Consider the following 14,866-nt stretch of genomic DNA (forward strand, 5'->3'; position numbering starts at 1 on the left):
ACATGGGGACAAAGATCGTACTTTTTTGAGAAATGTCCTCTGGTCTGATGAAACAAAAATAGAACTGTTTGCCCATAATGACCATCGTTATGTTTGGAGGAAAAAGGGGAACGCTTGCAAGCCGAAGAACACCATCCCAACCGTGATGCACGGGTGTGGCAGCATCATGCTGTGGGGGTGCTTTGCTGCAGGAGGGGCTGGTGCACTTCACAAAATAGATGGCATCATGAGGAAGGAAAATGATGTGGATATATTGAAGCAACATCTCAAGACATCAGTTAGGAAGTTAAAGCTTGGTCGCAAATGTGTCTTCCAAATGGACAATGACCCCAAGCATACTTCCAAAGTTGTGGCAAAATGGCTTAAGGACAACAAAGTCAAGGTATTGGAGTGGCCATCACAAAGCCCTGACCTCAATTCTATAGAACATTTGTGGGCAGAACTGAAAAAGGGTGTGCGAGCAAGGAGGCCTACAAACCTGACTCAGTTACACCAGCTCTGTCAGGAGGAATGGGCCAAAATTCACCCAACTTATTGTGGGAAGCTTGTGGAAGGCTACCCGAAACGTTTGACTCAAGTTAAACAATTTAAAGGCAATGCTACCAAATACTAATTGAGTGTATGTAAACTTCTGAACCACTGGGAATGTGATGAAAGAAATAAAAGCTGAAATAAATCATTCTCTCTACTATTATTCTGACATTTCACATTCTTAAAATAAAGTGGTGATCCTAACTGACCTAAGACAGGGAATTTTTACTAGGATTAAACGTCAGGATTTGTGAAAAACTGAGTTGAAATGTATTTGGCTACGGTGTGTGTAAACTTCTGACTTCAACTGTAGAAACACAAGAAATAGTAGTTCTGTAATTAGTTATAGGCTGTTTTTAAGGACACGTAAATGTGGCTCATTTGGCCAATGTCCCTGGTTTATTCATGGCACTGGCTGTGCCAAGTCAGATCTGAATGCATATGGATATCCGGTAAATGTCTGAAATGTCCTTTCAATTAAATTCTGCCGGTGACGTTGTCCGTCGCCAAATTTTCCTAATGGAAACCTTGGCATACATAGTACAATGAAAGTGGTGGGGAAACATCCGACTGGGAGGTGTAATCATTGTCAGGAGGAGATGGAGGCAGTGGAACATGTTCTATTTCAGTGCCAGAAATATGTGAGAAAAAGGGAGCGATTGTTATTAGATTTGAGGAGTAATTGGGTTGAAGAGCAAGGATTAAGTGAACTGCTGGGGAAATCTTCAGGGGATGTAGTATTTAATGATGTATTTCGTTTCCTTAGGGAGACCAGATTATTGGGTAGGATTTAGACCAGGACTGCCCAACCCTCTTCCTGGAGATATACTGTCCTGTGTGTTTTCAGTCCAACCCTAATTTAACACACCTGTTTCTACTTATTAGCTGCTCAACAAGACCTTAACTAGCTGAATCAGATATGCTAAATTAGGGTTGGACTGAACCTACAGGACAGTAGATCTCCAGGAAAAGGGTTGGGCAGCCCTGATTTAGACCTTCACGGTCTCTGGTCCACCCTCCAGTCCAGTTGGTGGCGGTAATGCACCTTAAAGTTGGTTGCCAACCGCCATATATAATCCACATAAGAAGAAGAAGGAGGTTACAGTTGGTTTTGTTTGTTTATTTGCGGTTAACGATAAGGTTTAAGCAATAGTTAATGGTTAAATCATTGAAGCAAGAGTTAATAGTTAAATCACGTAAGGGGTTTATTGGTAGTCCGTTAAGGGAAAGGTTGAACTGTTATCGTAGTGTGTTTTGTTTTTTGTATTCCTTGAGCTAGCCAGCACGCTTGCTAATGCCAGGGTCAGGTGATTATCAAATTATTAATTGAATAATTTATTGGCACGGAAATCAACACAATTTGCAGTACCATGGAGGACAGCACCACGGAAGTCGAAAGACCCGGTTGCTTGAGTGTCGGTCAGCAGTCAGAAAAGGCGACACCAACCGATGGTAGCCGCCAGAACAGTGTCGACAACGATGGGACATCCAATAATGTTGACTCGGATTCAGAGGATGAGGTACAGTGTTGCAGACTTGGACAATATCTAGTGTTTCTTATTTTGCTAGAGTGACGAGAATCATAATGTACTGTTATGAATATGATAGCTGCTACAATGGTTTGTACTCTACTGTAAATGTGATACACTCCAGTTCTGTAATGTGGAATGCCATTGTGACTGTGTTTTTTCTTCTTTTCACAGCCTGAACAACCTCTTAATCAATTTTACCCTTATATCCGCTGTGCTCTCTGTTGCGGATTCCTCATTGATTCCACCACCATAACAGAGTGTCTGCACACTTGTGAGTTACAATGATTGAGATAAATATTCCTGAAATATGACTGCTATCACTTCAGTCTCATTACATCAGTCATACTTGCTTTGTAATCTGTTCTCTTTTCCTCAGTTTGTAAAAGCTGCATAGTGAAACACTTCTTCTACAGCAACAGGTGTCCCAATTGCAGCATTGTGGTCCACCAGACACAGCCACTGTACAATATAAGGTAAGCATGCCTGCCTGAAATCTACGAGCACACAGGCTCTTGTCTTGTTTTACATTTGAAGACATCGGTTCATGCAGTTTTATGAGAGTTGGTCAAAAACAGAGATTTCAGACTTCATCAAAGGTTGTTTTTCTACTTGCCATCATTAGTGTTATTTAAAGAGGACATCCCATGAGTCTGTTTCTATGGTTACAGTCTCCCTGCTGGGGAGTTACCTGGAACACAAAGTCCTGGTGTGACGCACAGATACTGATGCCTCTCTGTAGACACTACTGTTATTAATGTCCAAGCACACTTGTCTATTGCACAACTCTGCTTTCTGCACAGTCCAAAGGGACACAAATGTAAATATTACTATTGTGCAAACTCATTTGAATGAAAACATTGCCACGATTAACAGAAATGTTCACTGAAACGACGTGTGCAGAAGTCAGCTTTGCAGTAGTTTACTATACCTCTCCCATTGGCCCATTATCAATTAATACAATGAGCTATAGGCTAATAGTCACTTATACACTGGTATGTAGATACTTACTGTATAGTGGGTGTTTTTGCATCTCCACAGACCTGACAGACAGTTGCAAGATATTGTTTACAAGATGCTGCCACATCTGGAAGAAAGTAAGTATCTACAAGCCTTCCATTTCTCAGATTTTCCCCAACTGCCTCTTGTTAATCTTTAGTTTTGCAGTTAAAATTAGTATTGTCTTTACTCTTTATGTCGTTGCAGTGGAGAGAGCAAGGATGATTGATTTTTACAAACAGAGAGGACTGGAGGTGCCTAAACCAGGTATATAAGATGAATGTTGTTGCTGTTAATTGTGTTTTTGGTAGAGATTTGATGCAGCTTTGTTTATATGAAATGGTTTGGGTATTTGAAGACTACCCTCTGATTTTAGCCATGTCTGAGTCTCTGTCTGTCTCAGTGCTGTGTGTGGAACATTCCCCTAATGCTACTGTAACGCTTCCTTTGTGACCTCAGTGATGGCGTCCCCTGCGGTCCCTGTGCTGAAGAACCAGAAGCAGAGGAGGGAGTTGCTGCCCCAGTCTGTCTTCACCATCCCTCCTGAACTGGACGTGTCTCTGCAGCTGGAGTTTGTGGGGTGAGTCTCTCCCTAGCATCTTCTATTTGAGGGATTGAGGGGTATTCCCTGAGAGATTTTGAAATTGGATTGTTTGTTTGTCTCTGGTCATTCTTGTCTCCACCAGTAGATGGTGCTGGAGTGCTTCCTTTGTGTGCATATGGACTAGGGCAGCGTTTCCCTAACTCAGTCCTGGGGACCGCAAGGGATACACGTTTTTGTTTTTGCCCTAGCACTACACAGCTGATTTTAAAATAATCAAAGCTTGATGATTAGTTGATTATTTTAATCAGCTGTGAAGTGCTATGGCTTAAACTAAAGCGTGCACCCCTTGGGGTCCCCAGGACTGAGATTGGCAAACCCTGGACTAGGGAGAACATTTGAAGTTACAAGACTGATGGTTAACTTTACAAAATTGGTGGCAGGGATTAAGAAAATTCTATGTAAAGTTGTGTTTTGTTTTGTTTCCAGAGCGGAAGAAGGCATAGACAGCTATAAGGTAATTTACTGCTGACAAGCTATTTTCTCATGTTTTAACAACGGTTGTATGAGACTGTTAAAATAAATAACAGCATAACGCTGCTATCCAGCCACTATATAGTAATGGTCATACATAAAGAAATGTTGATATTGAGTTATATTGGTAAAATGAATAAGCTCTAACACTGGTGTCCCTGGCCAGCCTTTGGAGAGGCGGTATGTGCGAGTATCGGGGGATGCCACTGTCCGCCATGTGGCGCTCTTCATCAGGAGGAAGATGGAGCTGAGTCCCACTTGCCAGGTCTGTGGGAGGAGTTACCCATTTACTTTACCATGATGTCTGATTGGGTTATGAACTATTTCTCAGAGGGAGACCTGACAAGGGAAAAGCATAAATATTTACACATATCTGATCGTTATGTGAGAGAGCTCTCTGCTTCAAGAAAGCGGTATGTTGAACCCATCTCAATTTCATCCCCTGTAATATACTTTAGAGGCCTGTATTGTTGCAATTCCAGGGCACTCTAGGACATCAGGGCTAAGTAACCAGGTGAGAGGGTTAGATACAGAGCCAAATGCTCACACAAGGACAGAGGGAAGTGTGTTTGTGTGTCTTATATAAAACTGCAGAGCCTAACAGCACAGCCAGGGAACAGAGCTACCTGTACGTAGCGTGTTTAGCAGTAACAGGGATTAGAGGTTTAGGTTGATTTCTTGGCACTCAGCGCACCTATTACCCACTCCGGTATCTCGCTTTATTAGCTGGGTGCTCTGCCATATACAGTGCATTCGGAAAGTATTCAGGCCACTTGACTTTTTCCACATTTTGTTGCGTTACAGCCTTATTCTAAAATGGATACCATTGTTTTTTCCCCCTCATCAATCTAAAAATACACCATAATGACAAAGCAAAAACAGGTTTTTAGAATATATATTTTTTTAAATAACTGAAATATCACATTTACATAAGTATTCAGACCCTTTACTCAGTACTTTGTTGAAGCACCTTTGGCGCGATTACAGCCTTGAGTCTTCTTAGGTATGATGCTACAAGCTTGGCACACCTGTATTTGGGGAGTTTCTCCCATTCTTCTCTGCAGATCCTCTAACTGTCAGGTTGGATGGGGAGCGTCGCTGCACGGCTATTTTCAGGTCTCTCCAGAGATGTTAGATCGGGTTCAAGTCCTCTGGCTGGGCCACTCAAGGACATTCAAAAACTTGTCCCAAAGCCACTTCTGCGTTGTCATGGCTGTGTGCTTAGGGTCATTGTCCTGTTGGAAGGTGAACTTTCGCCCCAGTCTGAGGTCCTGAGCGCTCTGGAGCAGGTTTTCATCAAGGATCTCTCTGTACTTTGCTCCGTTCATCGTTCCCTCGATCCTGACTAGTCTCCCAGTCCCTGCTGCTGAAAACATCCCCACAGCATGATGCTGCCACCACCATGCTTCACTGTCGGGATGGTGCCACGTTTCCTCCAGACGTGACGCTTGGCATTCAGGCCAAAGAGCTCAATCTTGACCTCATCAGACCAGAGAATCTTGTTTCTCATGGTTTGAGTCCTTTACATGCCTTTTGGCAAACTCCAAGCAGGCTGTCATGTGCCTTTTACTGAGGAGTGGCTTCCGTCTGGCCACTCTACCATAAAGGCCTGATTGGTGGAGTGCTGCAGAGATGGTTGTCCTTGTGGAAGGTTCTCCCATCTCCACAGAGGAACTCGGGAGCTCTGTCAGAATGACCATCGGGTTCTTGGTCACCTCCCTGACCAAGGCCCTTTTCCCCCGATTGCTCAGTTTGGCCGGGTGGCCAGCTCTAGGAAGAGTCTTGGTGGTTCCAAACTTCTTCCATTTAAGAATGATGGAGGCCACTGTGTTCTTGGGGATCTTCAATGCTGCAGAAAAGTTTTGGTACCCTTCCCCAGATCTGTACCTTGACACAAACCTGTCTCAGAGCTCTACGGACAATTCCTTCGACCTCATGGCTTGGTTTTTGCTCTGACATGCACTGTCAACTGTGAGACCTTTAATATAGACAGGTGTGTGCCTCTCCAAATCATGTCCAATCAATTGAATTTACCACGGGTGGACTCTTCAAGTTGTAGAAACATCAAGGATGATCAAAGGAAACAGGATGCATCTGAGCTAAATTTTGAGTCTCATAGCAAAGGGTCTGAATACTTATGTAAATAAGGTATTTCTGTTTAAATTTGTTCTCAATTTAAACATTTCAAAAAACCTGTTTTCGCTTTGTCATTATGGGGTATTGTGTGTAGATTGAGGATTTGTTATTTATGTAATCCCTTTTAGAACAAGGCTGTAACGTAACAAAATGTGGAAAAAGGGAAGGGGTGTGAATACTTTCCGAATGCACTGTACACAGAGTATAACAAACATTAGGAACACCTTCCTAATATTGAGTTACACCCCACCTCCCCTTTTGCCCTCAGAACAGCCTCAATTCGTCGGGGCATGGACTCTACAAGGTGTCAAACGTTCCACAGGGATGCTGGCCCATGTTGACTCCAATGCCAGCCAATTCCCACAGTTGTGCCAAGTTGGCTGGATGTCCTTTGGGTGGTTGACCATTCTTGAAACACACAGCAAACTGTTGAGCGTGAAAAACCCAGCAACGTTGTAGTTCTTCACACAAACCGGTGCGCCTGGCACCTATTACCATACCACGTTTAAAGGCACTTAACTTTTGTCTTGCCCATTCACCCTCTGAATGGCACACGTACAAAATCCATGTCTCAAGGCTTAGAAATCCTTCTTTAACCTGTCTCCTCCCCTTCATCTACACTGATTTTTAAGTGGATTTAACAAGTGACATCAATAAGGGATCATAGCTTTCACATGGATTCACCTGGTGAGTCTGTCATGGAAAGAGCAGGTGTTTTTAATGTCTTGTATACTCAGTGTATATGACAAGGACTTCAAATGAAATCCTAAGTTCAAGAACATTGGGGAACGGCGGAAATCCAATATGTATTTTTTTAAGTCAAGAAGACGTCACCTCATTTCACCTTTTTTTATTTTCGGCTGGGTAGGCTCATGCGTTTAGGCAGTTATGATCAGAGCATCAAGAGATGTTCCAAAGCCAATGTTTTTTTTTTTTTATGCAAGTACCTAAGTGATAATTACAATTGCCCACACCTGTGTCAGGGCTGTGCAAACTGGTATTCAAAACATTAGTCAACCAACAATTCTTACAATATATACAGTGCCTTCAAAAAGTATTCATACCCCTTGACTTTAATCAAAATGGATTCAAAATATATATTTCACCCATCTTCACACACTAACCCATAATGACAGTGAAAACATGTTTTTAGAAATCTTTGAAAATGTATTTAAAATGAAATACAGAAATATCTCATTTACATAAGTATTCACACCCCTGAGTGAATACTTTGTAGAAACAACACCTTTGGCGGCGATTTACAGCTTTTGAGTCGTCTTGGTTATGTCTGTATCAGCTTTGCACATCTGGATTTGGGGATTTTCTCCAATTCTTCCTTGCAGGTTTTCTCAAGCTCTGTTAATTTAGATGGGGAGCGGCGGTGAACAGCAATTTAAGTCTTTCCACAGATTTTCAATGGTATTCAAGTCTGGGCTTTGGCTGAGCCACTCAAGGACTTTCACATTCTTGTTCTGAAGCCATTCCTGTGTTTGTTTGGCTGTATGCTTGGGGTCATTGTCCTGTTGGAACGTAAATCTTCGCCCCCAGTCTGTCGTTTGCACTCTGAAGCAGGTTCTCAAGGATTTGCCTGTATTTGGCCCCATTCTTTGTTTCCTCTATCCTTACCAGTCTCCCAGTCCCTGCCGCTGAAAAGCATCGCCATAGCATGATGCTGCCACCACCATGCTTCACGATAGGGATGGCGTTAGATGGGTGAAGAGCTGTACCTGTTTTTTCCAGACATAGCGCTTTGCGTTCAGGCCAAAGAGTTACATTTTTGCCTCATCAGACCACAGAATCTTTTGCCTTATGATTTGTCTTTCTCGTGCTTTTTGTAAATTCCAGGTGTTCTGTCATGTGCCTTTTTCTCAGGAGTGGCTTCCGTCTGGCCACTCTCCCATAAAGCCCAGATTGGTGAAGTGCTGTAGAGACTGTTGTCCTTCTGGCAGGTTCTCCCATCTCAGCAAATAAATTCTGTAGTTCTGTCAGGGTGGTCATTGGGTTCTTGGTCACCTCCCTGACCAAGGTCCATAATGCCCGGTTGCTCAGTTTGGTCGGACGAGTCTGGGTAGTTCCATATTTGTTCAATTTCCCAATGAGGGAGACAACTGTGCTCTTGGAAACTTTCAACAATCTCTAGAAATTGTTTTATACCCTTCCTCAGATATATGCCTCCTCACAATTCTATCTCTGAGATCTACGGACAGTTCCTTGGACTTCATGGTATAGTTTCTGCTCTTACATGCACTGTCAACTGTGGGACCTTAGACATGTGTGTTTCTTTCTAAATGATGTCCAAACAATTGAATTGGCCACAGATGGACTCCAATCAAGTTTTAGTGACATGTCAAGGATGAGCAAAGGAAATTGGATGCACCTGAGTTCAATTTGGAGTGTCATAGCAAAGGGGTGTGAATACTTATGTAAATTATATTTCTGTATTTCATTTTCAATAAATGTGCCAAAATTTCAAACCATGTTTTCACTTTGCCATTATGGGGTATTGTATGTAGAAAAAAAGTATCTATTTAATCCATTTCAGAATAAGGCTGTATGTAACAAAATGTGGAAAAAGTCAAGGGGTCTGAATACTTTCTGAAGGAACTGTATACAAATACACAGATCAGCAGAATAAACTTAACAAATTAGCATTTAGGTGGAAGTAGTACATTTGAGATATTCTGGTGTAATAGTCACTTCCTAGTGCACAATAAAAACATACAAAAATAGATGCTTTGGTGTATGAAAAATAAACATCTGGACAGAAAGATAGCTTGATTGAATGTAGGACAAATATACACTACTGGTCAAAAGTTTTAGAACACCTACTCATTCAAGTGTTTTCTTTATTTTTACTATTTTCTACATTGTAGAATAATAGTGAAGACATACTACGAAATAACACATATGGAATCATGTAGTAACCAAAAAAGTGTTAAACAAAATATATTTTATATTTGAGGTTCTTCAAATAGCCACCCTTTGCATTGATGGCAGCTTTGCGCACTCTTGGCATTCTCTCAACCAGCTTCACCTGGAACGCTTTTCCAACAGTCTTGAAGGAGTTCCCACATATGCTGAGCATTTGTTGGCTGCTTTTCCTTCACTCTGCGGTCCGACTCATCCCAAGCCATCTCAATTGGGTTGAGGTCGGGGGATTGTGGAAGCCAGGTCATCTGATGCAGCAATCCATCGCTCTCCTTCTTGGTAAAATAGCCCTTATACAGCCTTGAGATGTGTTGGGTCATTGTCCTGTTGAAAAACAAATGATAGTCCCACTAAGCCCAAACCAGATGGGATGGCTTATCACTGCAGAATGCTGTGGTAGCCATGCTGGTTAAGTGTGCCTTGAATTCTAAATAAATCACAGACAGTGTCACCAGCAAGCACCCCCCACACCATAACACCACCACCTCCATGCTTTACGGTGGGAAATACACATGCAGAGATCATCCGTTCACCCACACCGCGTCTCACAAAACCACAGCAGTTGGAACCAAAAATCTCAAATTTGGACTCCAGACCAAAGGACACATTTCCACTGGTCTAATGTCCATTGCTCTTGTCTCTGGGCCAAGCAAGTTTCTTCTTATTGGTGTCCTTTAATAGTGGTTTCTTTGCAGCAATTCGACCATGAAGGCCTGATTCACACAGTCTCCTCTGAACAGTTGATGTTGAGATGTGTCTGTTACTTGAACTCTGAAGCATTTATTTGGGCTGCAATTTCTGAGGCTGGTAACTCTAATGAACTTATCCTCTGCAGCAGAGGTAACTCTGGGTCTTCCATTCTAGTGGCGGTCCTCATGAGAGCCAGTTTCATCATAGCGCTTGATGGTTTTTGCGACTGCACTTGAAGAAACTTTTTAAAGGGTAGGATGCATGAGTTTTTACTCACCAATGTAACAACACAGTGTGGTCAGACTTAGTAACTTAGTTGTTGTCACGATCTGGTTACCAATAAGTACAAACAGTTTTTTGTTTTTGAGTTATTGCATATTTACTTACTTATTTCCGGATATCTCCTAAAGTCTAAACTACCCACAATGCACTATTTATTAAAGTTGTATGGAGGATCTACTCTGTGCTGCAGAGTTCGTATGCTAGCTCGGTAGCTAGCTCAAACTGGCTAATGTTAGCCACTAGCCATGCTAGCATGTAATTACATTCCAGACCAAGTGTTAGCGGTGGTGAGTTACAATCCACTAATCATGAGGAAGTGTGATGTAAACAAGAAGCAGATGGGGCACGTGCGGCCATGCAGCATACTCTTTACGGACTTTGGCTGTGTTATCTAGTGGGAACCCATTATAACAGCAGGGTCTGGTGCCTTCTTGCTGTGGGTTCAAAACGAAAGCGAGAATCATACCTGCTTGCTCTAATTGTGTAGTACCTCGTCTGTTCTCCTTTTGTTGCGTCAACTTTTCGGCATGTTGTCTGTGAAGTAGGCTACGGGGTTTTTGTAACTTTTTCCACATTGGCATAGTGCTAGCGCAGTAGCTGACTGACATCTGGAATCTGTCTATTTAGGATTTCCCTGACTCTCCCTCTGCCCGGCGACGTGCCTGCCTCCCCCTCACTTTGGTAGCTAACTCAGCCTACACTCTTTTATAAGTTTTACCATCGGATTGGCCCCATCCATCAATCTGTAAATCTGCTCTCTCGTTGCTTTTAATCTGAGGTTATGTTTTGGTTGTGTTGTGGTCTAGCTGGTCTCCAGTAGTTGGGCTCTAGTTTGCCGACCATAACCACGGTAGTTGGCTAGGCTAAGAGCTAGTTGTTTAAATAGCTAACGTTAGCTGGCTGGCTAGCTTGCTGGCTAATATAACTGCATATAGTTAACATTGTTTTGATAACAGGTTAGATGGCGTTATGTATTTCCAAAACGTTGGTTTACTTTAATGTAGCTGTGAGCTAGGTGTTGATAGCAACTGGCTGGCTCATGCACTGCTATCGTAATGTTACCAGGCTAGTAGGGCTAACGTTAGCAGGCTAGGTGGCTAGCAACCTTGCAAGTTGATTTGTAACAATAAATTAATTTAGTATTTGCTTGTAAGTTGGCTGAAAATGTAATTGAAACCAGTAGTCATCAGTACAAATGATTTGGTTTAATTTGAAGTTATACATTAGAAGTTATTTCTGTCGGTGTTTACATTATAGAGAATAGGCTTGCTTGCCATGTCCTCCATATTACATAACACCCTGGTTTTTCTTTTCTCCAACATGACTTACTTCGTCATTCTTTGGAATTCTGATCGGTTTTATGTAATAACTCGAAAAAAAGAAAAGTGAGATGTGACTTTGTATTGGGTCTTTTGATGCGTATACTAATGCAAATCCATATGTAACATGTGGTTACGTTTATGCTACCTACCCTTTTTAATAGGTTAATGTTGCATAGGCTTACATTTTTTAAGTCATGTTTTTTTGGAGCGGTAGATCTCGTCCTGCATTTTTACTCCAAAAGTGATCTTGGCTCAGAAAAGTTTGGAGACCACTGGTCTACAAGAATGGTCTGAATGGGAAATGATAATTTAGACCTCTAGAATGCATGGTGTTTATTCTATCAATCCAAAACATCTCTCGTTGTGAGAGCATTTTAGGGAGGTTGCCACCTGATTGGTGGAAGTTCTTGAATATTTTGATCCAGGAAGTTGATACTTTTGGGGTCACTTTTAACAGTGAACTGAAGGAAAGTCGTTGTGGTGTTCAGATAACGGAGTCATCAATATTTTGTTTAGATGAACCCCAAAATAAAATTGTGTCCTCAATGTAGCGCTTCCTAAACTTAATATGGGGAAGAAAAGGCTTATTGTCTTTATTTTGACCATCTCAACTGCCTCCCAATCTCCAACGACAAGGTTTGCATAATCTGGGGTACTGCTGTGCCCATTGCTGTGCCTTTGGTTTGTAGGTAGAATTTGTCATAGCTGAAATAGTTATTTGCAAGTACCAATTTCAAGAGCTCCAACAAAGTAATTAGGGGGATTCACCGAGTCGTCACGTGATTTTAGGAATTTGTACAGACTGGCCACATCTAGCGTAACGAGTAGTACATCTGAATCCCTTTGACAGTTGTTTAAGCAGTTGAGTAGATGTTTTGCATCTTTAAAAGGTTGGCAACTTAAAAATGATATATTTCAGGAAATAAATATATGAATTTCGAAAGGGGCTCTGTGACTGATCCTATGCCACTGATAATAGGTCTGGGTGGAGGCTGAGTAGGTTTCTTATGCACTTTCGGAAGGGAATAGATAACTGGGATGACTGGATAGGTGACTTTTTTTAGGAACCCGTGATCCAGTTTTGGTCAGACGCATGTTGTAACAAGCTATCAATAGGGTCACTTTGCAACGGTCGATAGGAACATGACAGGTTCAGGTGTTTTTCAGATAGCGCATGTCCATAACTATTGCCCCACCTTTGTCCGCGGGTTTTATGACAATGTCCTTATTCTCATGGAGTTATTTTAGTACTCATCTTTTGGCTGGAGGAAGATTGTGATATTGGGGTCCCTTGTCATTTTTGAGTATAGTTTCCAATTCCTTTTCAACCAGTCTGGCAAATGTGGTGACAGCTGGGCTTGTATGGGTAGGGGGGGACAAATTATGAGGATTTAGAGAAAGGGCGAGGGCAGGGAGGGACCGCTGGGTTAGGGTCTCTCGTTCTTTGTAGGGTCTTTCGAAATGAAGCTTGTACTGGATCTGTTCGGTATGAAAATCTGTATAACGCCCAACCGTAATTTGTGTATATATATTGTAACAATTGTTGGTTGACTAATGTTTTGAATACCACTATGCACTGCCCTCTTACAGGTGTGGGCAATTGTAATTATCACCTAGGCACTTGCATAAAAAACTATGGCTTTGGCGTATCTCTTGATGCTCTGAACAAGGCATAACTGCCGAAATGCATTGGCCTGCCCAGCCGAAAATAAAAGGTGAAATGAGGTGACGTCTTAAAAATAAAAAATTGGTGTGCCACCGTTTCCCAATGTTCTTGAACTTGGGATTTCATTTCTAATTAGGAATACTATTTCTGTGTCTAATTGAAATTTATCAGTAGCCTTTATTTCGGTTTTCATTTGCACATCCCAAACTGCACCTACCAGTTTTCGCTCTCAGATATTCCCTACCTCAGGTGAATGTTGTCATTCAGTGTGTCACTCTCATATGATGTCATGCAGTCTGTCGCAGTGGTATGATGTCACGTTGTGGTGCAGGTGGATGTTGTGTGTGGAGACCACCTCCTGGACCGTTACCAGTCGCTGCGAGAGGTTCAGAGCTCCATGGGAGATGACGCTCTACAGGTGGGTCCACTCTAAGGCCCTATGTACAGTGGGGGAAAAAAGTATTTAGTCAGCCACCAATTGTGCAAATTCTCCCACTTAAAAAGATGAGAGGCCTGTAATTTTCATCATAGGTACACGTCAACTATGACAGACAAATTGAGAAAAAAGATTCCAGAAAATCACATTGTAGGATTTTTAATGAATTTATTTGCAAATTATGGTGGAAAATAAGTATTTGGTCACCTACAAACAAGCAAGATTTCTGGCTCTCACAGACCTGTAACTTCTTCTTTAAGAGGCTCCTCTGTCCTCCACTCGTTACCTGTATTAATGGCACCTGTTTGAACTTGTTATCAGTATAAAAGACACCTGTCCACAACCTCAAACAGTCACACTCCAAACTCCACTATGGCCAAGACCAAAGAGCTGTCAAAGGACACCAGAAACAAAATTGTAGACCTGCACCAGGCTGGGAAGACTGAATCTGCAATAGGTAAGCAGCTTGGTTTGAAGAAATCAACTGTGGGAGCAATTATTAGGAAATGGAAGACATACAAGACCTGATAATCTGATAATCTCCCTCAATCTGGGGCTCCACGCAAGATCTCACCCCGTGGGGTCAAAATGATCACAAGAACGGAGAGCAAAACTCCCAGAACCACACGGGGGGACCTAGTGAATGACCTGCAGAGAGCTGGGACCAAAGTAACAAAGCCTACCAGCAGTAACACACTACGCCGCCAGGGACTCAAATCCTGCAGTGCCAGACGTGTCCCCCTGCTTAAGCCAGTACATGTCCAGGCCTGTCTGAAGTTTGCTAGAGTGCATTTGGATGATCCAGAAGAGGATTGGGAGAATGTCATATGGTCAGATGAAACCAAAATAGAACTTTTTGGTTAAAAACTCAACTCGTCGTGTTTGGAGGACAAAGAATGCTGAGTTGCATCCAAAGAACACCATACCTACTGTGAAGCATGGGGGTGGAAACATCATGCTTTGGAGCTGTTTTTTCTGCAAAGGGACCAGGACGACTGATCCGTGTAAAGGAAAGAATGAATGGGGCCATGTATCGTGAGATTTTGAGTGAAAACCTCCTTCCATCAGCAAGGGCATTGAAGATGAAACGTGGCTGGGTCTTTCAGCATGACAATGATCCCAAACACACCGCCCGGGCAACGAAGGAGTGGCTTCGTAAGAAGCATTTCAAGGTCCTGGAGTGGCCTAGCCAGTCTCCAGATCTCAACCCCATAGAACATTTTTGGAGGGAGTTGAAAGTCCGTGTTGCCCAGCGACAGCCCCAAAACATCA

At 42.4% G+C, this 14,866-nt stretch overlaps 1 protein-coding gene across 3 annotated transcripts in view; it reads left to right on the plus strand.

Moving 5' to 3' along the window:
• Positions 1-1,603: 1,603 nt before the first annotated feature.
• The window catches only part of LOC121569905 (polycomb group RING finger protein 6), a 30,116-nt gene continuing 16,853 nt past the window's right edge, over positions 1,604-14,866 (plus strand). For 2 of the 3 annotated variants that reach the window (XR_006001399.2, XM_041881222.2), the window contains exons 1-9: positions 1,604-2,051; positions 2,235-2,334; positions 2,440-2,536; positions 3,102-3,157; positions 3,228-3,326; positions 3,519-3,639; positions 4,090-4,117; positions 4,301-4,399; positions 13,490-13,576. Coding sequence is in view for 2 of the 3 variants with exons in the window: in XM_041881222.2 (XP_041737156.1) it covers positions 1,902-2,051; positions 2,235-2,334; positions 2,440-2,536; positions 3,102-3,157; positions 3,228-3,326; positions 3,519-3,639; positions 4,090-4,117; positions 4,301-4,399; positions 13,490-13,576 (837 nt within the window). In the remaining variant the exon portion in view is untranslated. The remainder of the gene's footprint in view (positions 2,052-2,234; positions 2,335-2,439; positions 2,537-3,101; positions 3,158-3,227; positions 3,327-3,518; positions 3,640-4,089; positions 4,118-4,300; positions 4,400-13,489; positions 13,577-14,866) is intronic. The other variant, XM_041881236.2, reaches the window with a different exon arrangement.

This window comes from Coregonus clupeaformis, chromosome 1 (assembly GCF_020615455.1).
Source record: "Coregonus clupeaformis isolate EN_2021a chromosome 1, ASM2061545v1, whole genome shotgun sequence".
Taxonomy (NCBI): domain Eukaryota; kingdom Metazoa; phylum Chordata; class Actinopteri; order Salmoniformes; family Salmonidae; genus Coregonus; species Coregonus clupeaformis.